General features: G+C 39.1%; 5 protein-coding genes across 14 annotated transcripts in view; 3 read left to right on the top strand and 2 right to left on the bottom strand.

Moving 5' to 3' along the window:
• The window catches only part of bahd1 (bromo adjacent homology domain containing 1), a 28,221-nt gene extending 24,728 nt beyond the window's left edge, over positions 1-3,493 (top strand). For all 5 annotated transcript variants that reach the window (XM_067480741.1, XM_067480737.1, XM_067480738.1 and 2 more), the window contains exon 7: positions 36-3,493. In XM_067480741.1, coding sequence (XP_067336842.1) covers positions 36-228 — 193 coding nt within the window. In that variant the 3' untranslated portion in view covers positions 229-3,493. The remainder of the gene's footprint in view (positions 1-35) is intronic.
• A 3,513-nt stretch (positions 3,494-7,006) lies between these two features.
• prlh2r (prolactin releasing hormone 2 receptor) lies at positions 7,007-11,774 on the bottom strand. The gene is made up of 3 exons (XM_067480980.1): positions 11,592-11,774; positions 8,645-9,519; positions 7,007-8,302 (listed from the first exon to the last, which is right to left on the bottom strand). Exons 1-3 carry the CDS (start codon positions 11,602-11,604, stop codon positions 7,976-7,978), a joined length of 1,215 nt encoding a protein of 404 aa, XP_067337081.1. The 5' UTR covers positions 11,605-11,774; the 3' UTR covers positions 7,007-7,975.
• A 2,902-nt stretch (positions 11,775-14,676) lies between these two features.
• On the bottom strand, positions 14,677-21,132 carry ccdc32 (coiled-coil domain containing 32). Of its 4 annotated transcripts, none has more exons than XM_067479038.1 (4): positions 20,541-21,132; positions 20,035-20,286; positions 15,720-15,873; positions 14,677-15,447 (listed from the first exon to the last, which is right to left on the bottom strand). In XM_067479038.1, the coding sequence occupies exons 2-4, from the start codon at positions 20,273-20,275 to the stop codon at positions 15,258-15,260; spliced, it is 585 nt and encodes a 194-aa protein (XP_067335139.1). In that variant the 5' UTR covers positions 20,276-20,286; positions 20,541-21,132; the 3' UTR covers positions 14,677-15,257. The 4 variants fall into 4 exon arrangements, with proteins under 4 accessions (XP_067335139.1, XP_067335140.1, XP_067335137.1 ...); XM_067479039.1 differs by having other exon boundaries at positions 20,620-21,132; XM_067479036.1 differs by having other exon boundaries at positions 20,035-20,332; positions 20,546-21,131.
• Positions 20,705-23,472, top strand: pcmtl (l-isoaspartyl protein carboxyl methyltransferase, like). 2 transcript variants are annotated; one of them, XM_067479034.1, is made up of 9 exons: positions 20,705-20,830; positions 21,126-21,261; positions 21,814-21,918; positions 22,049-22,080; positions 22,178-22,282; positions 22,407-22,527; positions 22,628-22,713; positions 22,972-23,141; positions 23,314-23,472. In XM_067479034.1, exons 2-9 carry the CDS (start codon positions 21,144-21,146, stop codon positions 23,324-23,326), a joined length of 750 nt encoding a protein of 249 aa, XP_067335135.1. In that variant the 5' UTR covers positions 20,705-20,830; positions 21,126-21,143; the 3' UTR covers positions 23,327-23,472. The 2 variants fall into 2 exon arrangements, with proteins under 2 accessions (XP_067335135.1, XP_067335136.1); XM_067479035.1 differs by lacking the exon at positions 22,407-22,527 and having other exon boundaries at positions 22,570-22,713.
• A 9-nt stretch (positions 23,473-23,481) lies between these two features.
• On the top strand, positions 23,482-27,356 carry rpusd2 (RNA pseudouridine synthase domain containing 2). Of its 2 annotated transcripts, XM_067479032.1 has the most exons (4): positions 23,482-24,565; positions 24,734-25,216; positions 25,681-25,977; positions 26,127-27,356. In XM_067479032.1, exons 1-4 carry the CDS (start codon positions 24,560-24,562, stop codon positions 26,991-26,993), a joined length of 1,653 nt encoding a protein of 550 aa, XP_067335133.1. In that variant the 5' UTR covers positions 23,482-24,559; the 3' UTR covers positions 26,994-27,356. The 2 variants fall into 2 exon arrangements, with proteins under 2 accessions (XP_067335133.1, XP_067335132.1); XM_067479031.1 differs by having other exon boundaries at positions 23,482-25,216.
• The last annotated feature ends 406 nt before the right edge of the window (positions 27,357-27,762 follow it).

Genomic DNA, 27,762 nt, shown 5'->3' with positions numbered 1-27,762 from the left:
TTGAGTTTGACGACTTGTATATTTGCTGTCTCCAGATTTTGTGCCTTGGTAAAACGCCGTAGGGAGGGCGTACAGGACAATGCTGCCTCCCTAATGGTGCCACCTGTTGTTAGCAACGCCATGCCCACCCACCACTGTGTGCCCGATGACGTTGACCCAGACCTGGTGTTTTTCTGTCGACACGTTTATGACTTCCGGTACGGACGCCTTCTCAAGAACCTGCAGTAGCGTCTGACGGGTCATAACACATCACGCTGTTCTTGGGTTTCACTCTCCACAACCGTTGGCAGTCAGCTGTGTAACTACCTGCTGCCTCTGTGAGAGAGGAACTGAAAGTTTAGGATAAAGGAACAAAACAAAAGCTTATTTTGATTTAAAATATCTTGTTCACACTTATCAGGTCACACATTTATTTGTTAAGAGTAATGTCATAAGAATGAATATGGCAATGTACATGGTCTTATAATGGTCTAAATGGTCATATATGGCTCTTTGGTGTTATAGCAGCTGTTTCAAGAACCTGGAACATGCTCTGCTGTAGAAAATGCTACTGTAGCTCTTAGAAATGTGACATTTGATAGAGGTGAAGTTGATGTTACATGTGAATAATGTTACATATGCGTGTCTCAATGATACGTCATAGATAATCACAAGCGTAGTATGCCGCATTAGTTCTTGTGAAGAGGTGAGAAATGAAGACATTTCTGGCTGCGTGGCTGAGGGATAAATCACGTCTGTCACTGGATTTCTCTTTAATTTGCAGTTGCTTGGTGTCCATCTGAGTTTAGTAAGACATGCAGTTTTCTACTCTACACTGACAGGTTACAGACAAGCTCTCGTGCAAAGATCTGTGTTTAAGTTGTTTAAAGAAACAATTTGGAAACCAGTAAAAACATGTAAACTAGCTTTTAAATGAACAAGGTTAGGAGTTTCCCCATTTCAAGTCTTACCTACATTACATATTTACTCGAAGATTCACCTCTGTGGTGATTGTAACACTGTAGGAGGGCCCTGCATCTACATGGAAAGCACAGTCCATTGGTTTGGTTTTGCAGTGTAAAGATGTCCACTGAGCCAAGCACTGAGGACATTTTTGTTATCCCTATGTGTGGAGTATTTTACTTTCGCAAAGCTGTTCACCAGAGGTGTGATATGACTCTGGTGTCAATTTAGTGTATATTGCATTTAAATATCTGAATGAGTGTCTGTTCATGGCAGATGGCATCAGTTAGTCACCTATATTCCTGTTTCTTCACCAGAGATGATGGTGAGATGGTGAGTAATGTATTCAGTGTACCATTTAGATCTGTGATGACTCATTCCTATGTTTCAGAAGAGATATGTATTTATTTCTGTACCGAGAAAATATAATTTATTTTCAAAAGATAATTTTAAAGAATAGACTTTTAGATGAGTGGCTCTCATTCCTGATTAGAATGAAGGTCAGACTTTTTTCACCTTCTTAGCTGCACTGTCCAAGCTGAAAAGTGTGTGAATTATTTGCAATAGTATTTCTGCAACTGATTGAGTTTGCCCTATCAGTCACAAGCCTCTTATATGTGTGTGTTGATGTTAAAGTCCTCCGGGCAGAAATGAGGACACCTTTGTAGAAAGGATCTCAGATACAGTTTGAAGGACACCCAGTGATCAGAGATGCTTAATGTGAAGGACCAAACCAAATCTTGGCCTCTCCCAGCTTCCTGTCACATTTCCTCAGATTTTAAAGCTTCACCTATTCACCTTTAAATGCTACAATAATTTTGACGATTTACAATGATCCTACTTTGCCATTAGCCTGTGCCCTTGATTATGCTGCCTTATAAAACATTCCCAGCCTTTCATTTAGAATCTCAGCCTTGTGTTATGAAGCTTGTTAGTGTGCTGATATTGATTCCTAGATGCTTGAAATGCATCTCAGGTACATATTATCAATGTGATCTGAAATGTAAAACTGACTCTTGACAGTTTGGCCATTGCTTTACATTTTATGTACACACAATCTTTTCGCCTGACTCTCTACAACAAAGTGTCCAAAATGTCAAATATTTCCTTTTAAATTGGTAGTTTCTTCCTTCTCAAATGACAGATGCTTTGGTTAATTATGAAATCCAAAACTTTTCATAGTAGACAAAAACACTGCTCAAATCACGTCTTTACTTCACCTTTTAACAACTCACGTGTACGTTCATTATGTTATGTCCAAAGAATGTCTTTTTTGGCAGAGCCTTGTGGAGGATGATAGCACAACACAGAGGCAATGTACTTCGCAACTGACTTTAAAGAAATGAATTGTGCTGCAAAAGTGTTGGAGAAGGTTTTAATCTTCTTTGACATCTGTTAACAATTTAACACATAGTGTCCGACATATTTAAGCTGACACACCGCAAGCTAAGTTCTACATGAAGGAGGAAACTACAAACCATTTACAGCTACCTTACAAGCACACAGGGAGAGTCTTAAAGTAAAAAACAGATTTTGGGTGGAGTGTCGCCTAAAAATGCCCACATCCTGTCTACTTCTGCTTTCCTCCCTGTACAGAGAGTGGAGTAGATTAATTTTGTGTTGTATTTTTCGAGAATAGAATTCTGTTCAATCAGGTAATTGATTACCTTTTTACTTTCTATCAAGCATCCTCATATGAATATGTTCATATTAGTTATTTCAGTTCCTTGGGCTATGATGGAAAGAATAGAATAAAGGTGGCCAGCCTTTATTAGAAGAGTATGAAGACCCCTCCACTGAGTGAATCCCATTACTATATACTATATATTCCTTGATGGTGGATATCCAGACGTAAAGCCCACTGAGCAAAAAGCAACGCAGAAAGCAGAATTCCTTAAACTATATTTGATTTCATTTTAAACTAAAACCCCTGTGAATGTTCTGGATCCCCACACAGTAAATAATATGGCCTTAGGAATCACTCAGCAAACAAATAATGTTAAATCCAAATGTGTGATAATCTTACCGTGTGATCTTAATTAGTCCTCCGTGCCTGTTCCCATTAACCCATATATATATATATATATATATATATATATATATATATATATATATATATATATATATATATATATATATATATATATATATATAATTTTTTTTTTTATTTTATTTTATTTTTTTTTTCCCAAGTGTTTTCCATCAAGAGAAAGACAAGCAATTACTGTAGGTTTTACTCACCTTTCAAATGCCTTTCATTTTTGTCAGGTGATGCTGGTCTGATCTTGAATTAAAATAAATGTTTGCACCAAAAAATAAAACATAAAAAAAAAAGAAAGAGAGACAGAGGGGTTATTGACACATGAATTTTATCTCATTCCCAGGTGTACAAAACCTAAACTTTGGTTCTGTGAATTTTTGTTCCTATTCTTTGCATGGCATTTTGGAAATATGGAAATATTAATCATAGCACAGATTCTTTGTATGTTTTCAAATGGACCTCTGTAATATAAGAAAAATATTAATTGTAATAAATAATATATGAGTTTGAGCATGTGTGAGTGATCTTTCTGTCAGGTAGTAATAGATTTTGCCCACATGGTGGCCCACTCTGCCAGTATTTCTACATCTGATCTAGGTTTATCAAAAACGTTAATGACAAACAGCTGTGTCAGAAAATAATTTAATACTGATGTGTAGAAAACAGCCTAATGCTCTACAGATTATCTGTGCCGGGGTGTCGGTATTAACAAACTACATTAGCCTTGCAGGTTTATCAAGCTCATCTATTGTAAACAGGATTAAAAAAATTGAATCTTTTCTCACATCAAGCTCTCAAATCTGCATCTTAAATACACCTTTTTTTTAAGAACAAGTCAATTGCAGTGGTATCCAGATCATTGCATGGGCCATGGTTTTTTCCTGCCAACCTTTTTTTTCTGCTTTGGTAATTCACTCACCTCTTCCCAGCTGAAACAGTCACAATCTCATTTATCTGTTGTCTGAGTAGATCATGACAGGAAAGACTTAGTATCTTGAAAGCACGTAAATCATCCATCTTCATTAATCAGGCTTCTCATGAATATGAATAAGCCCTCTGGCACTTCTCAATCAGGTTAAAAGGTTTTGAATGGCCAGTACACCTGTATCAGCCAGTATAGCTGGGATAAGAAAGTTCAGTTGCTTCAACTCAGATTATTTTTAGTGCGAATGTGTGTTTGAATGCACATTCATTGTTTTTTTCTTTATATCCTGGCCCTCTTTCCTCCAGTGGCAGCCAGTACACGATCTTTGATTCCCAAACATCCAAAAAACAAACACTTCTGGGACTGGTGTGGGTCGCTTATGGCACACATATATCCTGCTGCTGAAAATTGTATGCAAACTTGATTTAACTTGAATTAAATGCATAACAAAGTATATACATTTACTGTTGTTAAAAATATATGTTTTAGTGGAAAAATAACCTATTTTCTCTTTAGACCCTCCAACAAAAGATTTTCCCATGTGTCAGAACTGTCTGGAGAGGTGAAGAAATGGGATTACCTTATGTCAGTCAGCTATGTGAGTTGTGCTGAGCGCAATATAGAGGTCATAAATTATACACCTGCGAAGCTTTTCACAGACTGATTCCTTCCAATTTTTCACCACTCTCCACTTTCTGAACCTCTCCTGTCCTCAGTAAGGCTCTACATTACTGATGTACTGGAACAGTGGTTTTACCTGTTGAGAAGTTTTACACTACTAAGGCAATTTGTTGCTGTTTATTCTCTTTTTTGCTGTAATGTTGAGTAAAATAAAAAATGGTGCAAAAAATTCCGCTTGATCAGTTGGAACAAATATTACATGTTTTAGTTAGAACTGGGGCCAAATGCTTCCTAATTTATTCACAATAGATTCTTTTTTAGCTGTGCTCTTTTGGTTGTGCAAAATCTTTTCCCCAGTGAGGCAGGCAGAACTATTACTCTGTTAGTTATCTGACATTCAAGAGTTTCATACTCCATCAGCACTTCTGCTATTTATTTATTTGAAAAACGTATGCCTACAGTGCACCCTCCAAGTAAAACTGTTACTTAGAAGGTGTTTTTGTTTTTGCTAACAGCCTTGTAGGTGTAGAGATGAAAAAGTACTACTAAGTGAAAGTGTGTAGTTTACGTTAGCCCTGCAAGGTTATTTCATCTTGCTTGTTGATTCTTTTTTGTAACTGTCAAACAATAAATGTAGACACCAGAGCAATGCTGCTGTTTTTCCACTTGCATTTTTAGAGTTTTATTGTCCCACAGTTGAGTTTTTTTCCCCATTACATCATCCCTTCGTATGTGTACACAAACACAACTACCAGTACCATGACAAGATCACTGACATTTGCATGTGAAGACTTTGTGAAGCATGCTCACGTTTGCATTTTCATAATGGATGTTCACAACACAATCAGACATGAAGATAGCAGGATGCGTAAGCAGAAGTGTGAGTTGAATATATTGCATGTGGATAATTTTAATGCTCCTATTAGCAGAGGTGACAACAGTATTGCTTCTTTGATATCATTTTCATATCCTAACAAACAGCCTCTCCTTATTTTCGGTTGTAGGCTGGCATATTCACACTGCAGCCCATTCCCACTTCCAGTGCCACTGTTTGACTCTTGTCTTCCAGCCATGGTCTGCTATAAAACTACATTTGGAATTTTGAAATATAAGCTGCCTCTATACCACAGTTTAAATGTTAGAAAATGAGTTTAAGACCCATTTGAGCTGAATTTAAAAAGAAAGCACTCATCTTTTTAAGTTGATATCGAATAACATCTGTACAAACACACACAGAAAAGTTTGAGTAATTGTTCCTTTTTGTGCAAAAGGAATCAGTAAGGAATAAGTATATCATTACTGCATCATCTTTTGCTTGCATTGCTTATTAATTACAGTTTGGAGGCCATCAGGTAAAGACTCTCAGATGTTTTTTTTAGAGTACCTTTTTCATGCCTGTGTCTCATCACCACAATTACATGTTTAAAAGCCATTTCTAAAGACCTTACAAAAAAGATCATTAAAGATATACTGTGACATCAGCATTGATGAGTAACATTGTTAAGTGTCATTAATTGTTTAATGATTATTGCTTGGATAATTACCCAGGTTGTTTGTTATCTAATTGATTTAGACATTAATTTTAAATAGCAGAATATACTCAATACCCTTTTAGGAGGACTGTACCAAAAATGATATAAAGTACATCATATTTGCATCATTTGTTGCAACTTGGAAGCTCTGTAACTCTATGTTCACTTCACATGCTACAGTACCAACAGACATAAGTCAGGCTATTTCATATCAGATGTGCCACATTCTTACTGTGGTCCTAGATCCAAATCACAGTGGATCCATTACTGTGCACATTCATGTATAGCCTGTTGAAATCAGTTGCTGTCTGGTAAATTATTGAGAAGAGCAAAAACAGAGATGTGGACCTTTTAAATGTATTGAACAGTTTTGAGAACCTTCTGTTAAAGCCAAACTGGCAGAAACGTACTGTATCTTAGTAGTTTTTAGGAAACTGCACAATTTGACTGTCAAAAAAAGAACATTATAGTTGGTATTGTACACACATGGCTCAAATTTCACTTAGAACTGCACATCCAGCAGACTAGGACCTCAGTGGAGTTCATATCAGGGTTGTATCCATGTCACAAAACAATCTTCTGGGATCTGACTAAAAGATGGGAAATGAACATTATGGCATGTAATGTGAGTGTTTTTGCAGGGGTCATGATGACAACTGCAGGATCTAAAGACAGAAAGTGCTGAGGTCAGAAAGTGCAGAGAAAACCTGCAGTGCTGCATTACTCACCAGACTGCTTGTTTTCACTGCTTTTGTTCAGGTAAGAGTGACTCATGGTTCAATAGAGCTGCACGGAGCTGTTGGTCTACAATCAGTAATAGTAGATGCTCAAGTGGTGCAGGTTGGACAATATTGAAACCAGTATACTGTCATTTTTAACAGCCTGACAGCTTCAAGAAAGATGACAGATGTTTCCATGTGGCAGAGAGGTATCTGTTGTGATATGGGTTTAGACTTGTTATTAACTTTTGCTCAGGTTTTACACCATTCAAATAAACAGAACAAATGGTACTTTTTTTTTTACCCTATCGCTGTATTTATATTGACATTTAAGCAAGCTGTACATTTTGCATATAGTGTTATGTTAGTCAGTGTCACCGCTGCAGCAGTGTGAAATTTGTTCAGTGGCTCAAGGCCAAGCAAATGACAGAAACACATTAGTCCATCATTATCGCAGAAACTCTTCATGTTACTCTTTTATCCCATAAAAGTGATGTAATTATTACAGAGACAGACTATTTAAATTACATAAACAGTTTATTAAGTGAATTTGAAAAAAATACATCCAACATTATTGTTTAATATGTAGCCAATGTACATTTAAATTTAACCTATTACACTTTCAATTGAAGTTGGCAGGAATATTAAATGAACATTTAATAAGAACAGTACATTCCCTATACATAAATAACATAAGGCTGATGCACAGCATTAGCAATCCACAAGAATATGAATAAGCACAATTATTAGATTAAAAAGTATGTACTAAATTACTTAATTAAGTATATTTGCAAAAATGAGCAAAATTACTGTCTAAAGCTCACAATAGCAGAGAAAATAAACATTCATATCTGTGTTAAAGATATTAATACTTACTTAAAATTAGTTTTAAAATTAGTTTTAATCAAAGCAGACATATTTTTTTATTCATAACATGGTGGATATTTGTGTCTATACACAGCTGTACACAGTTTGACTGTTTTATGAACACCTCACTATCCAACATTGTGAGTTTCAGTGCTACTTTAGATTAATCGTACTTAATTCTCTCTTACCTCCACTGATATGTCAGTATGAAGGCTTACAAAATTCATTATAAAGTTGAAGTGATGCAGAGATTTTCATCAAGCTGAGCTGAAGAAAACACCAGTTGGTAAAACTCTTGTGTGTGGACCTCCGGTTTAACTAAAACAATTTAAGCGTAGTTGTCTTGAGGAAAAATGTTATTTACAGCAGCACCTGGCAAATCAGCCACTATGGTGGAGGTGTGGTGGCGCGTCATTCGGTGAGATCCTGTCAGGATGCTTGACCCCTGACCCCTGTCCGTTCCTTTTTCTCTCCTCCAGGACAGAAAGTGGTGACACATGTAGGACAACAGTTTATCGTGTAACGAGGCATAAATGAAAGGGTTGTAGCAGGCTGAACTCATGGCAAACAGGTGACTTGACACTTGGATGATGTTTACGTAATTCTTCCCCAAGATGGAGAAGTCTGTGTCCAGGTCATGGATCAGATTCACCACCTGTAAAATTAAAATGTGTCATCCAAAGTATTTTTCAAAGAAAGATTTATTTGATGACAAGTCCTTAAACTGACTGCCACTGCCTGAGATGTGTCAGTTTTTTGTCCAAATTAACAAAATATTTGTTAACAGGAGAATTTGACACACTGGTATGTGAATTTAGTTATTTGTGGAACTGTGACATATTTCCTCCGTCTTCTTGTCTTTCCCCTAAGCTAAGCTAACCGACTGCTTGTTCTAGCTGACACTACGTATTTCACTGCATACATGGGAGTGGTATCATTCTTCTGCTGTGTGTAGGCACATTTCGCAAGGTATAGATACATTATTATTCATTTGTACCTGTAAGGGGAGCCAGGAGAAGGCAAAACAAAGCACAGACACCAGCAACAGACAAAAGGTCTTCCTCCTCCGTCTGCTCCAGGCAGCCCGTGCAGATCTTAGCTCTGGGCAAGCTGTTAGGCCTGACATGGTCCTTTGCTTTAGCTTATAAGATATAGCACAGTATGAAATGGACACAGCACCTAATGGGACAAAGTAGGAGAAGAAGAGTATGAAGCACGAGTAAATTAGGCGACCTTGCTCCTGGCCATCCCAAAATTCCTCACACACAGCCATCTGCAAGCCTGCAGCCCGCAGGTCCAAATACTCAGTGTGCAGCGCTGTAGGTGTGGATAAAACCAGAGAGGACAGCCAGATCAGGACCACCAGACCACAGCAAAACTGGCAGCCCCCTCTTTTGCGAATAGGGTAAGCCACAACAATGTAACGATCCACCGCAATGGCCATGAGGGACAGGACTGCTGCGTAGACGGCTGCAGACTGCATGACAGTGACAAAATGACACATGTGGGCTCCAAACACCCAGCCACGCTTATCAAAAGCATAGGAGGCCGTCAAAGGGACGCAGAAGATGCACATAACAAGGTCGACAAGTGCCAGGTTGCTGATGAGGAAGTTTGTGGTGTTGTGTCTTTTTTTCTTGTGCCAGATGAGGACGAGCAGGAGAAGGTTGCCAAAGCAGGCGATCAGGACCACGGCAGAGTAGAGAGGAATGAAGAGTAGCCTCAGGTTGAACAGGAGGTCCAGGCCAGAGAAAGATGGAGCAGAGAATGGCGAGGATGGGAAGAAGGGATGAGAAGAATTGCAGCAGGAGGAAGGGAATGGAGTAGAAGAGTTCACTGCGGATTGGTTCACTGACTTCTCCCAGTCCATTGCTGCAGAATTCAGAATGAATAAAAATGTATTAGATCAGTCCAAAAACATAATATTTACAGTAGCATTTGAAAATTTGTGACCAGCAAGACTTGTGATGTGTGTTAAGTCTGAGTTTCCACTATCAAGCCAGTCCTGACATCATATGCTTGAAAAAGTGTGTCATTGCTCGAACAACCAAAGAAGGTGTCTAAAACTGTTGTTGATTCTCACTAGGCTGGAAAGAGTCACAAAGGAATTTCTAAAGAGTTTGGACTCTTTCTCTTGACTGTCATGCAGATCGTGTACAAATGGTGAAAATTCAACACACTTCACCAAAAGTAAGGCCTGTAATGCTCCAGGAGGTCACAAGGAACCTTAAGATAATTGCGTAGAACAGTAAAAGCCTCTCTTACAGTGGCTAGTGTCAAGCCACTCCAAAAAGAACATTATTGCCTGTCTATGGTTTGTTCAGAGTCATGTGGAGAAGCCAGAAGGTTAATGAAAAAAATCATAGTGGACACACGTAAATGTAGCAATGTAGAACTTTTTGGCTTTAATAAGAAATTTTTGGTTTGGAAACGACCAAACTATGCATTCCAGCATAGGAACTGTATCCCATCTGTGAAACCAGGTGGTATTAGTATCATACATTGGGCCTGCTTGGCTGCTTCTGGAGTAGAACAGCTCGATATCATGGAATTCAGAATTGTACAGTGGAGGAAGGTACCGAAGGTCCACATACTTTTGCCATACACATATGTTTAGGACTGGATCGATTTTCACAACAAATACATTCATTAGTTTAATTTGGTTGACTATATCTCATTTTAAGACTGAATTTCAGATCACAGTCTAGGTTACACTTATGCAGAAACAGAGAACAGGGCTTGCTAACTTTCATGATAATTGGATAATTTATTGAGTGGCATTTTGATTGAGCCCAAAGCGATGTTAACATCAAGACAGGATATAGGAGATTGAAAAGATGAGTCGCATTAGGACAAACCAATTAGTGACCCATCTTCAAAACTCTCAGTCAATAAATCTCATTAAAAAGCTTGAAGCTGGGATTGAATTTCTCTCTGAACAATAATACATCTGTTTACTTTCATTTGTACTCTTTATCTTCACAACATCTTAGGCTCTGATTCACTCTACACTTCTCATCTTTTATCTCTCTCTGACACGTTTCTGGTTTTCATAACCAGCAAGCAATCATCTGCCCAATCCATGTGAGCTTCACTTTGCCCATTTTCCCTCTTCACAGAAGAACAGCAGACATAATATCTCAACAGTCAAACTCAGTCTTGAAGATTACCATCCTGAACATCTGCGGAAACATTTGCATATGTAGTCTAAGCTTAAGTCAGTGGATTGAATATTATTCAGCAATAAGAAATAAGCAATGATAGCAATAAATACTTAGATATCACGCGGAGTGAATGCTGATCTGTTCCACATTTTTGCACAGAGGCCTGGAAAAGCTGTCTTATTCTCATGCCTAGGACTTCAATTCTTTAATAAAAACCATGTGACAACAATGCTACACTGGCTTTGCTGTTTAAATCCACAAAATATTACAAGCAGGATAGAATAAACATGTCTTCAGTACTTTCTTCAAGTGACTGAGATTATTCTCAAAGCCACTGATTATACTGCATCATTCTAGTATCACTTTCATTCATAAAAAAAACCAAATCCTGGTTATGTAAATTTTAAAAAGTCTTCACCTACTGTAGAGCATGAACATGTGCTCATTAATATGTGATGCTAAGCATGAGATTATAACCACAGTATTTGTCATTATAGTACAAAATTGCTTTAACTAAGTTGTTTAAATCTTGATAAAAAGAGTGGTTGAAATACTTGTCCAGATGATCATCAAAAGGAAAAGCTGCACTTCTCATGCTGAGTCATTTCATTGACACAGACTGACCAGCAATCAGTTGATTCACACAATTTAATGTAACCATAAAATCACAAAATAAAAATGTAGATAATTTCTCAAAATTCACAATATTATTATCCAAAGAATTAGATTGACAAATACCATTGTATGAGTTTCAAAAAGTACAAATTAAACGAAAAGTACCTCTTACAGACATCAGATTTCACTTGTCAGATGGACAGTCCAGCACCTGTTTGCTTGCTCCGTCCCTAGTGAGTCCTACTGTTGTGCGGCTTCACCTCTTCTTCACTGCAACCGGCTCTGCTTCAGAATAAAGAGGTTTGCTCTTTCTGGCTCACTCTCTCTCTCTCTCTCTCTCTCTCTCTCTCTAACACACACACACAGCATATAGTATGTGTTCATGTGAGTGAGTCACTTGCACTATGGTTAAAAAAATCCTATACTGTCATTTGTCATTTTATTTTCACTCGGCATCTCGTGCAATGGGCGATCATTCTAATCTATGCTATTTTTATGGACTATAGTGACACTCATTTGTAAATAATGCACCTATTATGACTTCAGTTATTAAATAATTTTTCTACTGGCACTTGTGTCTTTCATTTTATATGGTCGTATGTGTTCCGGACATTTCATTGTATATTTTTCTCTAGTATCATTACTCATGTTATTAGCTATTCTACATGTATCCTAAACATTTATGTTAAGTGACGAAAGAAGTGATTTTGTAAAATGTATATGAAGAACAATAATAGTCACAAATAATAATCCCAGATAGTCTGTTCCCACCTTCCCAGAATAATTTTGAATGGATGTCACATTTCCAGCTGTGAGATTTTTCACAATGTGTCCACTTTCTAGAAAATACACCGGCAACCAAGATGAGGTAGCAGAGCACAAATTGAGTGATTACCAGACAAACCACGATCATTCACAAGCAGTACACTTCTTAAATACTCATAAAACTTAAACTAATTTTTTTTTTTAAAAATTGTCAGTCTTGGTATCAGAGCTACAAAAACAAAACAAAACAAAAAAAAACATTGTGACCTCGTGATTCATCATGTGCGTATGTGCAAAGGTTACAAAATAAAGATGCCCGTGAAGTGGGGGACAAAGTATGTTGCTCTCTCTCTAAAGCAGCTATTTTATTGTGAGTTTATCCAAATTTAGATTCTCAATTAGAAAAATTTAAGCTTAGAACCAAAATGGTCACTGCCAATGAATCAACTGTAGGTCGTTTTTGCAGCACAGTATTTTGCCAGAATATATAATGTCCTTTTCTGCAAAATTGTTCACGACCTAGTCTGTAGCTGCAATATTAAAAATATAGTTGAACAAAAATAACAGTACTTGAGTAGCTTTTTCATAGAACCAAATTCTAATTGTAAAGGTATGCAAATTATTATGGTAAGTGGCAAACATCATTTTATAGGAACAGATTTAACTCTGAAATGTTTGTCAAGTATCGGTTTGACCCTCTGGGGTGTATAAATGTATTACTGTGAGTTACAAACAAGTCAATAAAATTAGTATTGTATAAGTAAAATATCTTATTTTAAGCACAACCTGGACTTAATATGAAAGCTGTGTTGTGTGAGACAAATCAATTTTTATTAATTTGATTCAAACAATTATATACGAATGTTCAAAGGCTTCCCATTTGTAACCCAACAACAACAGCAAAACACAACAGAGCAACAGCAGCACAGAAAACAGTAGTTTTAGCTGAATGTATGTTAAATTGCTTGACAGCTGAAATAGAATTAAATCTGTTCAGCTCCTTTATAAGTAATGTTTACGTGAATAATGGCATCCGTAGCTTCATTTCATGAAACAATTCCAATAGAGATCCTTGACATAAAACCCTTTGGGAACCCTGTAATTAGCGGCTGTTCATCTTCTAGCACCCAGAGGACATGTGATACAGTATCTACTCAATGCAGCAAAACTAAAACTGATTTTGTCCTCATTTTTCGTGTACGTGGGGAACACTTTGTGCCACTTATCTTGGCATAAATAAAATGACTTTAATTCACATACCCACTACTGTTCAATCCAGAATAGATAGAGATTACCAACTCACTGGTGTCACAGAGCTGTGCTTAGTCAGTTGGAAATGGCAGAAACTTAAAATTTGATTGGCATCTGTCCTTGATTGCAATGTAATTTTCAGGTGTTAGTAAAGAAATCTGATCTCTGATGTCCTCAGATTAAATAAACAGCCCCACCAACCATTAAACTGATGTCAGTAGTGGAAATGTTAAATTAAAATGCAATTTTGTCAATTGTATATTACCTGCAGTTGTTCATTTACCACCTTTATATCTATCAATTTATACCTTTTTACATTCACTAAAATACTATAAGCGACAGTATTAGAGCTACAGTAATTCCTTTTCCATGAAGTATGAAATTTGGAAAGAGTTGGATGTTTTGCGATCGACAGACTTCCTTGAAGGGGGGCAACGTTTTAAAGAAAATGGTCAAGCTTGATGGAGCAGCTGATGTCAAATGACAAAAGGAAAATTGATACCACATTACCCAGAATTAAATTCAACAGCATCCCAAAGAGATAAAAAGCCAATGTCCTTCATAATCTTCGGCCAAGACATGGTCCAATCTTTGTTATTCTCTATGTTCGAGCAGAGATGCCTGGGCGATGTCACTTGAAGTCCTCCTACATTGATAACGTCTTTACCTAATTGGGCAATTGAGCTTTACTGTGCAGCATAATAAATGTTTCAAATCAGTTTTTACATTTGTTTGCTGAAAGAATAAAGGTCTCCCTTCTCTAAAATCTGAGGTTTCAGGATGTGCATGTGTGACGTAATGACATCATTGTCTATATGGATTTTTTACTGTTCAGTGAAGCACGAGATGTAAAATGATTCAGGATTATTTAAAAACTATTGATTAATTTTAACCCTTTTTCTTGGGAAAGAGTATTTTTTATTGTATGTATTATGTGGTCCTTTGCTGCCATCTAAAGATATTACAGTCAGAAAGGTACCACATTTGAGAAACAAAGTACACTTAATACTCTTTTTCATGCATGTAAGCACACACTGGCCCTCACAATGATAAAAGTATAGGGGGACAAGACCCAAATAAGATTTCTTAAGAATATATTTACTGTATATACCTGTATATCTTTTATTTGGGTTGGTTTTTCTTTGCATTTTAGCTGTAAGCAAACTCATCTAAACTTTGATTTTTGTTGATTTGACTGTTTCAACTTGAGTTAATAAACAGACAAAGAACAGAATCAATTCTACTTATTTTTATTTAAAGTTGGGTAAAACTTCAAGTGAAAAATGAACATGGCAAAAATGAAGACGTTACACAATTGTTACAATATACTTTGAAAAACATCACAGAGTGTTCCTACTTTAGATGTCACAGTTTTTAGACACAGAAAAATAACGTCTGCTAGATAATGCTTACATCATACCTACTATTTACAACATGATACTGCATGTGGTCCTTCATTAGCCTTGCATATGTATTTAAGATGTAGTAAGAGTTGCTACACAGACTAGATGGTAGTTCTGCTGCCAGAGGACAAACAAGTCTATTTCAAGCCTTTATTATATATTCTCATGGTGTGATGTGTTTAAAGGGATGAATAGCAAGGACAAAAGACATGTGACTGAGCTAGTACTTAACACTCAGTTGCTGGGGATACAGGCGATGATGACAGGTTGTAATAGCTTTTTTGACCACTGATAACAAAAGCTTTGGCCAAAACAGCAGTATGAAATAACACAGCTCCAAATGAGCGTGGGTTTAATAAATCACGCTTACTGAATACACTCCAAAATAGCTCTTATTACTATTTTAATGCCCTCATTTCTCTGGGCTGTGTGTGTCATCTTCCTCAGGGTTCCTTCTCTCTTCCACTGTGTCCTCTTCGTTTTGTGTTTGGTTTGATCCCACCGGTTCCTTATTCTGAGATGGCCTCAGGAGGTATTCCAGTTCCTCTGCGCTGATTGCTACCTTCTCAGGAACTAACCACCTCCTGAAGTGTTCAAGAGCACTGAAAGTGAAGGTGTACAAAGGGTCAATGTTATTAAGGTGAGAGGAGTCCTGTGTAAGGCTGTCAGCTGCTTAGTATTATATGTATTATCTTTCCAATACACAAAGTGAAGTTATTATGTTGTCTAGAAAAGTAAAGGACACACTGTTTAAAACATTTAGTTCATACTTGCAGATGATTAAGTTAAATTACAAAATATTTCACAGTATGTATACAATATGTTCTTCTTCTTTGGATTCAGTAGGGCAGTTTTCCTGAAGCTAATGTCCCACCTCGCATCCATGTCACCACCTTGGAAGAGCTCTGAGGTCTGGGCATCATGCAAGAATCTATCCCAACATTCTTTCTTAGCTTGAGACAAGGAGCGTAACATGTCCCTGGATGTCACATCATTGGACTGGCCCTTTAACTTTTTCAGGCGGTTCTCTGCAGCAGAATTGAGGTAAAACATATAATAGTTTAAACCTTACACCAATCTTCATTAACATTGTGAAATAAAGCATCAGGGGTCGCACTTTTTGAGTAGAGTCTATACACACCAAAGTGCAGACCAGTTTTTTGTTTCCATGTGAGTCCAATAAATATTTGACAGTTATTTAAAATAAAATATGGCAAGTGGTCTGCACTTATATAGGGCTTTTCTACTCAATTCCGCTTCTCATTCACCCATTCACTTACACACCAATGATGAGAGAGATGCCATGCAAGGTCCTAGCCTCACCCACCGGGAGCAACCTGGGATTCAGTGTCTTGCCCATGAACACAAGGAGCTAGGAATCGACCCACGGAAACTGCAATTGGTTTAATATAATATACAACACTTTGTTGCCCATAGGGAATGTTGCCAGGGAATGAAAAAGGATGGGTTGAGATGTAATGTCATATGTGTATTTTGCATTTCGCACTAACTTTAATTGCAGATTTTATATAATTTTTAAAAGTGGCCTTATCTTGGTAAAAAGTCTTTGCTACAAAGACAGAATAAATGTTTACTTCTATGGAATAATACACATTAACTGAGACAAAACAACAATTGAGGGAAAGATTTTAATACAGCAAATAATGCAACCGCAAGGGGGCACAAGCCAGTGTCTTCTTGTGCCAGTCCCAAGTCTGGATAAATGCAGAAATGTGGCAGGAAGGGCATCCGACGTAAAACACATGCCAAATCAAACATGCGAATCGTGACAAAGACTTCCACACCGGATCGGTCGGGGCCCGGGTTAACAACGACCGCCACCGGTGCTGTTGACCTACAGGGTACCGGTGGAAATTGGACTACTGTTGGTCGAAGACGAAGAAGAAGAGGAGGAAGGTGTGTTCGTAGGCAGAGAGAGAAGAGGAAAGCTAAGAATGTAGGACTGACAGTAGGGACTTTGAATGTTGGTACTATGACAGGGAAGGCTAGGGAGTTGATCGACATGATGCAGAGAAGGAAGGTGGACATACTGTGTGTCCAGGAGACCAGGTGGAAAGGTAGCAAGGCTAGAAGCTTAGGAGCAGGGTTCAAGTTGTTTTACCATGGGTCAGATAGGAAGAGAAATGGAGTAGGAGTTATATTGAAAGAGGATTTTGTGAGGAATGTTCTAGAGGTGAAAAGAGTATCAGACAGGTTGATGCGTCTGAAGCTGGAAGTTGAAGGGGTGATGTTCAATGTTGTGAGTGGTTATGCCCCACAGGTAGGATGTGACTTAGAAGAGAAGGAGAAATTCTGGAGTGAGTTAGATGAAGTGATGCAGAGCATCCCCAGAGGTGAGAGAGTTGTCATTGGTGCAGATTTCAATGGGCATGTAGGTGAAGGGAACAGAGGTGATGAGACTGTTATGGGCAGGTTTGGTGTTCAGGACAGGAACGCAGAAGGTCAGATGGTGGTTGACTTTGCAAAGAGGATGGAAATGGCTGTAGTAAACACTTTCTTTCAGAAGAGGCAGGAACATAGGGTGACGTACAAGAGCGGAGGGAGAAGCACTCAGGTAGACTACATCTTGTGTAGACGTTGTAATCTGAAAGAGATCAGTGACTGTAAAGCATTGGTAGGGGAGAGTGTAGCCAGACAACACAGGATGGTGGTGTGTAAAATGATGCTGGTGGTGAGGAAGATAAGGAGGACTAAGGCAGAGCAGAGGACGAAGTGGTGGAAGTTGAAAAAGGAAGAATGTCGTTTAGTTTTCAGGGAGGAGCTGAGACAGACTCTGGGTGGTTTGGAGGTGCTTCCAGATGACTGGACTACTACAGCTAATTTGATCAGGGAGACAGGTAGGAGGGTACTCGGTGTGTCATCTGGAAAGAGGAAAGCGGACTTGGTGGTGGAACGAGGAAGTTCAGGAGTGTATACAGAGAAAGAGGTTAGCTAAGAAGAAGTGGGACACTGAGAGGACTGAAGAGAGTAGACAGGAGTACAGGGAGATACAGCGTAAGGTGAAGATAGAGGTGGCAAAGCCCAAACAAAGAGCATATGAGGACTTGTATGCTAGGTTGGACACTAAAGAGGGAGAGGTGGATTTGTACAGGTTGGCCAGACAAAGAGATAGAGATGGAAAGGATGTGCAGCAGGTTAGGGTGATTAAAGATAAGGATGGAAATGTATTGACAGGTGCCAGGAGTGTGATGGGAAGATGGAAGGAGTACTTTGAAGAGTTGATGAACGAGGAAAATGAAAGGGAACGAAGAGTAGAAGAGGTGACTGGTGTGGAGCAGGAAGAAGCAAAGATTAGTAAGAGTGAAGTGAGGAGGACATTGAAGAGGATGAAGAGCAGAAAGGCAGTTGGTCCTGATGACATACCTGTGGAGGTATGGAAGTGTCTAGGAGAGGTGGCAGTAGAGTTTTTGACTAGTTTGTTTAACAAGATCTTGGAGAGTGAGAGGATGCCAGAGGACTGGAGGAAAAGTGTACTGGTACCAATTTTTAAGAACAAGGGAGATGTGCAGAGCTGTGGCAACTACAGAGGAATAAAGCTGATGAGTCACACAATGAAGTTGTGGGAAAGAGTAGTGGAAGCTCGGCTAAGGGCAGAGGTGAACATTTGTGAGCAGCAATATGGTTTCATGCCTACAAAGAGTACAACAGATGCAGTATTTGCTTTGAGGACACTGATGGAGAAGTACAGAGAGGGTCATAGGGAGTTGCATTGTGTCTTCGTAGATTTAGAAAAAGCGTATGACAGGGTGCCGAGAGAGGAGCTGTGGTATTGTATGAGGACGTCTGGAGTGGCAGAGAAGTATGTTAGAGTGGTGCAGGACATGTATGAGAGCTGTAAGACAGTGGTGAGGTGTGCTGTAGGTGTGACAGAGGAGTTCAAGGTGGAGGTGGGTCTGCATCAAGGATCGGCTTTGAGCCCCTTCTTGTTTGCTCTGGTGATGGACAGACTGACAGATGAGGTTAGACAAGAATCTCCCTGGACTATGATGTTTGCAGATGACATTGTTATTTGTAGTGAGAGCAGGGAGCAGGTGGAGGAAAATCTAGAGAGGTGGAGGTCTGCTCTGGAAAACAGAGGAATGAAGCTTAGCCGCAGCAAGACAGAATACATGTGTGTCAATGAGAGGGACCCAGGTGGAATGGTGAGGTTACAGGGAGCAGAGGTGAAGAAGGTGCAGGACTTTAAGTACTTAGGGTCAACGGTTCAGAGAGTGTGGAAAAGAGGTGAAGAGGCGAGTGCAAGCAGGTTGGAACAAGTGGAGAAAAGTGTCAGGTGTGTTGTGTGATAAAAGAGTATCAGCGAGAATGAAAGGAAAGGTGTTCAAGACGGTGGTGAGACCAGCAATGTTGTTCGGCTTAGAGACAGTGGCACTGAAGAAAAGACAGGAGGCAGAGCTGGAGGTAGCAGAGCTTAAGATGTTGAGGTTCTCTTTGGGAGTGACGAGGATGGACAGGATCAGGAATGAGTACATCAGAGGGACAGCTCATGTTAGATGTTTTGGAGATAAAGTCAGAGAGGCCAGATTGAGGTGGTTTGGACATGTTCAGAGGAGAAACTGTGAATATATCGGTAGAAGGATGCTGAGGTTGGAGCTGCCAGGCAGGAGGTCTAGAGGAAGACCAAAGAGGAGATTTATGGACGTAGTGAGGGAGGACATGAAGTTAGTTGGTGTGAGTGAAGAGGATGCAGAGGATAGAGTTAGATGGAGGCACATGATTCGCTGTGGCGACCCCTGAAAGGGAGCAGCCGAAAGGAAAAGAAGAAGATTTTCATACAGCAAATGCTATATATTTAAAAACTGTGTTTAATGTTTATACCACTGTACCTAATATAACAAGACAAGATACATTTCATCATCTTCTAAGGAGCCTTACCACCCCAGTTAAACAATCAGAAGGGAAAGGGTGTTTTGTATGTTGTTATCTATTAGGAGTGGTATTTGTAAAAGCTCTTTTGAAAAGATAACTGGACTGCTGAGAGACAACATGTAGGGGAACTGAAAACCATCTCACTTACTACACTGATTAAGACAAAGTTGCTGAAAAAGAATAAACCTTAATACTTACCCTACTTAATAGGGTTTGTAAAGCCCGGTCATATCCACTATCCACCTATACATAAAGAAGACAAAGGCTTACGCTCATAGAATAAAGAAACAGGGAAATACCTAAACTGGCTATGTAGATCTCAGAATCCTCCATGGGTTCCCATTTGACACTGGAAGTACTGGTATTTGTCCCATTTGAGTGTCCATTGACTTGTGTTTCTCCGACTTGTTTTTCTGGCTGGAATGAATCTTTGAAGTCAGTGTTGTTTTCTGGAGCTTGCACCTCCGGCAGACTGGAGCAGATTTCGGACCACAGCTCGCCGCTGGACCGAACCTCCTGACTCTCGAAGTTGTCAGTCATTCTGGGACAATCTGGGTTTACAGATGTAAACATCAGATTTCCGTTTCCCTGTTTTTTCTGTGACGTGATTCGTTCAGCAAATTTAAAACAGTTATTTTCATAAAACATTAAGAGAGGCTGCGCAGATTTCAAAATATAAAGAAAAATCTAAATCTGAGCTCCAAGTACAAATGTATGTACAAATTTGACCTAAACAATTTAGACCACTGTAAATGTTCTTAAACGCTTTGTCAACATAATGAATTACAAATATGTATTTTATTACCTTACCTGTGTGAAACTCTTGACAGGTTAACAGTTATTTTTTGCGATGTAAGAATCTAAAGCTTTAAGATTAGCCTTACTAGCTAACTGTGTCCATGGTCCAGCAGGCTTTACCAAGCGTCAACCCACTTCCTTGTTTGGAGACGTTTGATTGGACGTTACAACCGCTTATCCAACTGTTTTGTGATGTGATTGGCTGTCTGTCACCTTCGAGTTAGAAAGGCCGTGGTTCGCCGAAGAGGGTCCTGGGAAGTTTGTTTCTACGGAAAGGAAGCGTGACGAGTTATCAGGGTAAACAACTGTCCTCTGTTGAATTGTTTCATTAGTGCGTATTGTCTTCAGGAAAGAGAGATATTAGGAGCAGCTGTTCAGAGATGTGATTATTTCGTGTAACGTCAACGCATTATTTTCGGTGTAAATTATACCTGCGAACAAGTTCAGTTTAATTTGGGAATAATTTGCACCTTCACTTCAGTGTTCTGCGAAGCATTCAAAATTAACACGACAACCACACAGTTAAATAAATGTTACAGTTATATGTGTCGTGTACTCAGCTTTGCAAGCGCTGATCATCATGTCCCTGCAGGGAGATCCACTGTAGGAGATGCGGACAGCTTTACGTCTGGCAGTAGTGGCGGTCCCTATGGGTGTGCTGCTGTCCCGGACTATGGCGTGGATATCCAGTGGCAAAACGCACTCAGAGCTTATCAGCAGGCTGAGGGGTAATGAGATGCATTTTGTAAATGAAAAATAAGAAAATTAAAGTACTGTAATTGAAATGGACTTGCACTTAAATGCAAAATATATTTTGTTTTGTCAAATTAGAAGTGTAATGTGATTGTTTTCCCCCTCTCATCAGTAGTGCTTTATATTTCAAGCTGTGTGTAAGTTAGGAAGCATAGGTGGTCTCACTTAAAGACATTTTTGTCTCCAAAACCAGGAAAAAAGACATAAATATTTTGCTGAGACAAAATATATCAGGATATCACTATAGCACAAATTCCACACATTACTTTCCAGTGTTAATGGATGATTTATTTCTATGCTTTCACCTAAAAAGTGTGTAACTGTTTTTTTAATCTATTGCTTAGAAATAAAACTATGTTTTCCCTTTGAATAGTGTTTTCTTAGTTTCTCTGACCTCTAGCACTTACACTATGGTTTATAACTGTGGACATGACTATTTGGGTTTACAGTAAACTTGGTTTAGAGAAACACATTTCACATTACCAGATCAGTTCAGTGAAATTGTGTCTTCTTCTTTTCTTCTCCAGATCATGGAGTTATCCGCAGTGACAGAGTGTTTGATGCCATGCTGGCTACAGACAGAAGGCTCTACGCTAAAGACTACCCTTATGCAGATTCTCCTCGGTCTATAGGTATTCATTCCAGTTACTCTAAATAAAAGACTTGCCAATATGGTAACACTTAATATGGTAACACTTTTGGCTTAAAAGATTGTTAGCTGTTTCATTCTGTGACTCAGTGTTATGATAATGCTTATCACAGGCTACAGGGCGACCATCAGTGCTCCACACATGGTGAGCAACAAAACTCTGACAACTTAAGATGTGTTAACACAGTTGGGTTAAATGATTTTAAATTATGATTTTTTTTCCTGTGGACCGGTTTTTACAGCATGCTCATGCTTTAGAACTGTTAAGTGAGAAACTGACAGAAGGGGCATCAGTGCTGGATGTTGGTTCAGGAAGTGGATATCTCACTGCCTGCTTTGCAAGAATGGTAAGTTCATTAGAAGCGTGGGATGTTTCTTATAATAAGTGTACTATGGACTTATATTACTTAACAGCCGTTCACATAAAATACACAGTGAGTGCAACACCCGCATTTGCTGCATTGTTTGTAGACAGGACCTAGTGGCAGAGTGATTGGCATTGAACACATTGATGAACTGGTTCAAAAGGCAATACAAAACGTGCAAGCTGATAACCCAGAACTGTTCTCCTCTGGACGCATCAAACTTGTAGGTGAGTCAGGAGATGGCAAAGTAATTCCTTTTTCAAATGCAGATTTGGAAACTGCACAGCTGCAAGATACTAAAAAGTTCATATTTACATCTGTCTGCAGTGGGGGATGGAAGGCTCGGCTATCCTGATGGAGCGCCATATGATGCTATTCATGTTGGTGCAGCTGCAGCTACTGTTCCTAAAGCTGTAAGGACATCAAACTTTTACTGTGGTGAAAATGTTATAGAGAATTTTATCAAATCAAATAAAAGAAATGAAACACTTGTCACAACAGTATTAAAGTGAATCAGAGTCAGTGGTCTATAAAAATTATAACCTGTTAAAGTTTGAAATAGAGACTAAAGAATTGTTTTTACATTAAGAGACTGCGCTGAGTTAATATTGTGAACTGGATAGCATCTTCAAATGAGAATGTTTTTTTTTGTTTTCCCTTTCTTATGGAAGCTGTTGGAGCAGCTGAAGCCAGGTGGGCGGTTGATTCTCCCTGTGGGCCCAGAGGGGGGGAATCAGGTGCTAGAACAGTATGATCGTCAGAGTGATGGGTCCTTCCTCAAAAAAGCTTTGATGGGAGTTATTTACGTTCCCCTAACTGACAAGACACACCAGTGGCCTGGGTAATATAGTACTTTTGAACAATAATCTTTAAACCATCTTTCTTTTAAACCTTTAAGGAAAACCATGTTATGTACCAACAAAAACCTGCACATTATATTTGAACATATCGTCCATCCACCCACATCCACTAGGTTTTTCTTGATGGTGTACATGCTATACTTCTCTCCCCAGAGATGAGCTCTGACTGCAGTGTGGTTGCCCCAGCAGGAGGTGGCATTGGTGCTGCATCTCCAGGTCCTCACAGCTCCAGTCTTAAAGGAGACCTTCCCTGGTGGGTTGTCACCCAGCAACGTTCAAGTAAGATCTCGATCCATTGCCTAACAAGAATCTTTCGGGAGTGCTGAAAAAGTGGATGACCGCGTGAGTGACCACTGCTGGACTGATGGCCTTATCCTAAAATCCTTGGAGTCAGTTGTAGAGTGATTAACAAAGTTTGAGTGAGGTTCTTGCATTTTTATTTAGGGGTACGTCAGTGAAGCTCACCAGTAACAAAGTAGCAGATACAATACGAAAACACTGTGTGTGTTCAAATAAGATTTGCATATTTGTGTCTAATCTTATATGAATGAATTGGTAATGAATAACTGCGAACAAACCAAGGGGATTTATTGAAAATATAGAAAATTACTCACTATATATAGTGTATGGCTAGGAATGCCTTGTATGATATTGTTACACAGCTGGGCATTGTGCCAAAAATGTCTTGATACATAATTTTTTGAAACTGTACAAATATTGCTATACGATCTATACTTATTAAATTTATTATTAAAGCCAACCAAATTGCTAATTTAGTCGTTGTTGAAAATTGCATGATTAACGGTGTGTGTGTGTGTGAGAAAGAGAAATTGTACTCGGTTACAAAGTCAACAGGAGGTTACAGCATGGAAACAATCTCAACACATGAATGAATAGAACATACAAAAATAAAATGTTATTTTCTGCAGTATTTACAACATATAATTGGTACTCGGAAAGAGAAATATTACAGAAAATATTAAAACAAATGTAAATAATACTTTCAACTACACATTAAAGACAAATGCACAAAATAGATTACAGACAACTAATCATAATTACTATTCATTATGCTTATATTCATTTGGAGTTCCGTATATTTTACTTATTGTAATAATAGCAGTACAACATTTTAAACAACATTTTATATAACTTCAATCTAACTCCGGTCTAATTAGTTTAATACCCTGAAAACATGATTTGTACAGTCAGATATTTCGGTACAAACTGTTAACATGCAGGTGGTGACATTAACAGTGGACGGCGATAATAATAAGATGATTGCAGCTGGTGAAGCGGGAGACGCGAGGGTTTAACAGTTTAGAGTCCACTCGGCAGACTGGACTACAGGTTAGCGTCATCAGTCTGCGTCTATATCACGTAGGACCTCTACAAAGCAATGCACGTGAGTGTGTCTGTTAGAGGTTCGAGAAAATGTGCTTTACTGTGTTTATTCTCGAGTGAGACTAAAGTTAATAAACGTGTAGTTTATAAAGAAAAGTCTCGCTTTATTTTATTTTATAACGTCAACACATTTGTGAATAGTATTTTTTATTCTCCACGGCGTCGACAGAGCGGTTCGGCCATGGAGCAGGCAGAACCTGCTACAGGGACACCGTTGGACGTAAACACCAAGGTGTCCGAGGGGGATGCTGTCCTTGAAGAGGCAACAGAATCCGGCAAACGCAAATGCGACGATTCGGAGGAACCAGAGACTAGAGCCCGAGGGAAGAAACGGAGAGGAGCAGGAGGGAAGAAGATCCGTCCGGGCGAGAGATACATCCCTCCTCCTCAGAAACGGAACCCCGGTGTCAGTTTCAGCCAGGAGCATTTCAGTGAGACCTCTTACTACTTTGAGGGTGGCCTCCGCAAAGTTTATCCTTACTACTTTGACTTCAAGACCTACTGCAAAGGTCGGTGGATTGGGAAGAGCCTTTTGGAGGTGTTCAAGAGTGAGTTCAGAGCGGAGTCGGTAGAGTATTACCAGAAAGCGGCAAAAGAGGGTCGCATCCGGCTCAATGAGACGCCTGTGGAAGATCTGTCTCTGGTCCTCCGGGTCAGTATCGCCAGAGTATATTTATGATTGTATTCCTTTTTATATAGGAGATCACAGTCACTTGGTCACATGTGGTTACATTAGTAACACTCACAGGTTCATCACTTCACGTGCTCTATGCAGCCAGGTCTTCAGCATCGTTGTAAGTGCAACCATACTATATCTGGACGTATATGTAAAGCTACAGTTTGAAGAGGTCTTCTTTTCAAACTATAGTACAGTTTAGCTCTATTGCATAAAACTAGAAATGTTTCTTGAAGTTTACTTGTACTGACATATATTTCTTACAATACTTACATTCACCATACATAAATACATTCATCTAACCAAATAAGCAACTAAACAAATCAAACATGCAGTTGAAACATCCACATACTGTTAGTGGGTGTTTGGTTCCAGGTGGTGATGACATACTGTTTCACAAACTGATAGATGATGCTGTATTTCCTGTTTCCTTTCCATAGAATAATGACCATATGAGGAATACCGTGCACCGCCATGAGCCACCTGTAGTGGGCACACCCCTCGAGGTTCTGGTAGATGATGGTGAAGTTCTTGTGGTTGACAAGCCGGCCTCAATCCCAGTCCACCCCTGTGGCCGTTTCCGCCACAACACAGTTATTTTTATACTGGGCAAGGAACGGGGCATCTCTGAGCTTCATACAGTCCACAGACTGGACAGGCTCACATCTGGAGTGCTGCTGTTTGCCAGGACCCTGGAGACATCAAAGCGGCTAGACCAGTTGGTGAGAGACAGACAGGTATGCTTTCTTTTTTTAACTTACATTCTGAATTACAGGTGACTAAGCAGATTTGAAGTACAGCATTTCTGACTTTAAGCTTTAACCTATTCATCAGTGGATTTTCAGAACTTCTCTAAAGAGTTCTGTACACTTGCTCTATTCCCCAGCTTGAAAAGGAGTATGTGTGCCGTGTGGAGGGAGAGTTCCCAGAGGGTGAAGTGGTCTGTGAGGAGCCCATTCTAGTGGTTTCCTTTAAAATCGGCCTCTGCCGGGTTGATCCCAAAGGAAAGGAGTGCCGCACCATCTTTCAGAGGCTTAGCTTCAATGGGAAAACCAGCGTGGTCCGCTGTTTACCCCTTACCGGCCGCACACACCAGATCAGAGTCCACCTCCAGTACCTGGGATTTCCCATACTCAGGGATCCTATCTATGGGTCATTGGCCTGGGGTCCTAATAGGGGGAAGGCTGGACTGGTGGGCAAAAGTAATGAAGAGCTACTGCAGGCTTTGGTAGAAGAGCATTGCTCACAGGAAAGTCTGTACCTGTTGGATATACCAAACGATGGGATTGAGATTGTAAAAGAGGCAGGTAAAAGCAGCATGTCTGAGAAAAAAGATAAAGCTGAGAGTTCATCAGAACCTAACAAGAGTGGGGAAAGTTGTCACAGAGAGACTGATGCCTGTGGTGATGACACAAAGCTGTCTACCAAAATGATGACAGGTTATATCTCAAGCAACGAGACAGTAGATGAGGTAAATCAGGGCCCGGCAGACCCTAACAGTAACAAATCCTCACTCAAGGAGTCTCAGAGCCCTGTACTGAGCAAATCAAATGGAAATCAAACTGACTCTACTCTGAAGATCCCTCCAGGGACAAGAGACCACCTGTGTAGTGAATGTAAACTAGTACGACCAGATCCTAAGGAAAAGGATCTCATCATGTATCTTCATGCTTTACGCTACAAAGGACCTGACTTTGAATATGCCACATGTTTACCTGAGTGGGCCAAAGAGGACTGGGTAGAAAGTGAGTAGACTGAACTGACTTTATTTAGCTTACTGCTGTTAGTTATGACCAGGAATTTGTATACAGTACAAGTTTTGCTTTAAGGCTGTCTAATTGTTCTTAAGATATATATTCAGTAACTTTTTCAAAGGTTTTGTTGATGCTGCTTCTCCAGAATTAATCATGTTGGTATGTTTTCTTTTGGATACAAGCTATCTATACCCTAAAGAAAATTCAGATAAAGCAGTTGCCGTCTTTCTCATTTCCTTTTAAGAATGTTTTAATGGTAAGAATATAGCTTTAATTTAATTCAATCTCTTTAAGCCTGTATTCTGTCTGGTAATCCTGTCAAGATTTGAAATAAATGAAAAGTCAGTTTGCAGGAAAATAAATGTTTTATTTCAGCATTGTGAAAAATTAACCACATTGACTGCTGCAAATAATAGTGGCAGTGACCTCTTCAACTTCTGTTCATAGAAGCCTGTGATTGAGTTAATTTTGTCTCTAAGGCAGGTTATTCTGCTGTGGTTTTAAAGTGATGGCTTATTGAAGAACAGTACTTGTACAGTTAAGATGTGTCCTTACAGCAAGAAAGCAAAAAATAAATATAAATCGTTTCTTTTTAAGGTAATTTTGCTCCATCATCACAACACTTTCGACAACATCTTGTTTTGTACTTATCATATTTGGGACCATAAACACATCTCATATTTTTAAAGGATACATCATTTGCACAAAATACACATTTTCAGCTGCTTCAGCATATGAAACAACCGGTTCAAAGACATTTGAATCATG

This window comes from Channa argus, chromosome 16, assembly GCF_033026475.1.
Source record: "Channa argus isolate prfri chromosome 16, Channa argus male v1.0, whole genome shotgun sequence".
NCBI classification, from domain to species: domain Eukaryota; kingdom Metazoa; phylum Chordata; class Actinopteri; order Anabantiformes; family Channidae; genus Channa; species Channa argus.
Note: the sequence above shows the minus strand (reverse complement) of the source record. Positions and strands in the feature narration are given on the sequence as shown.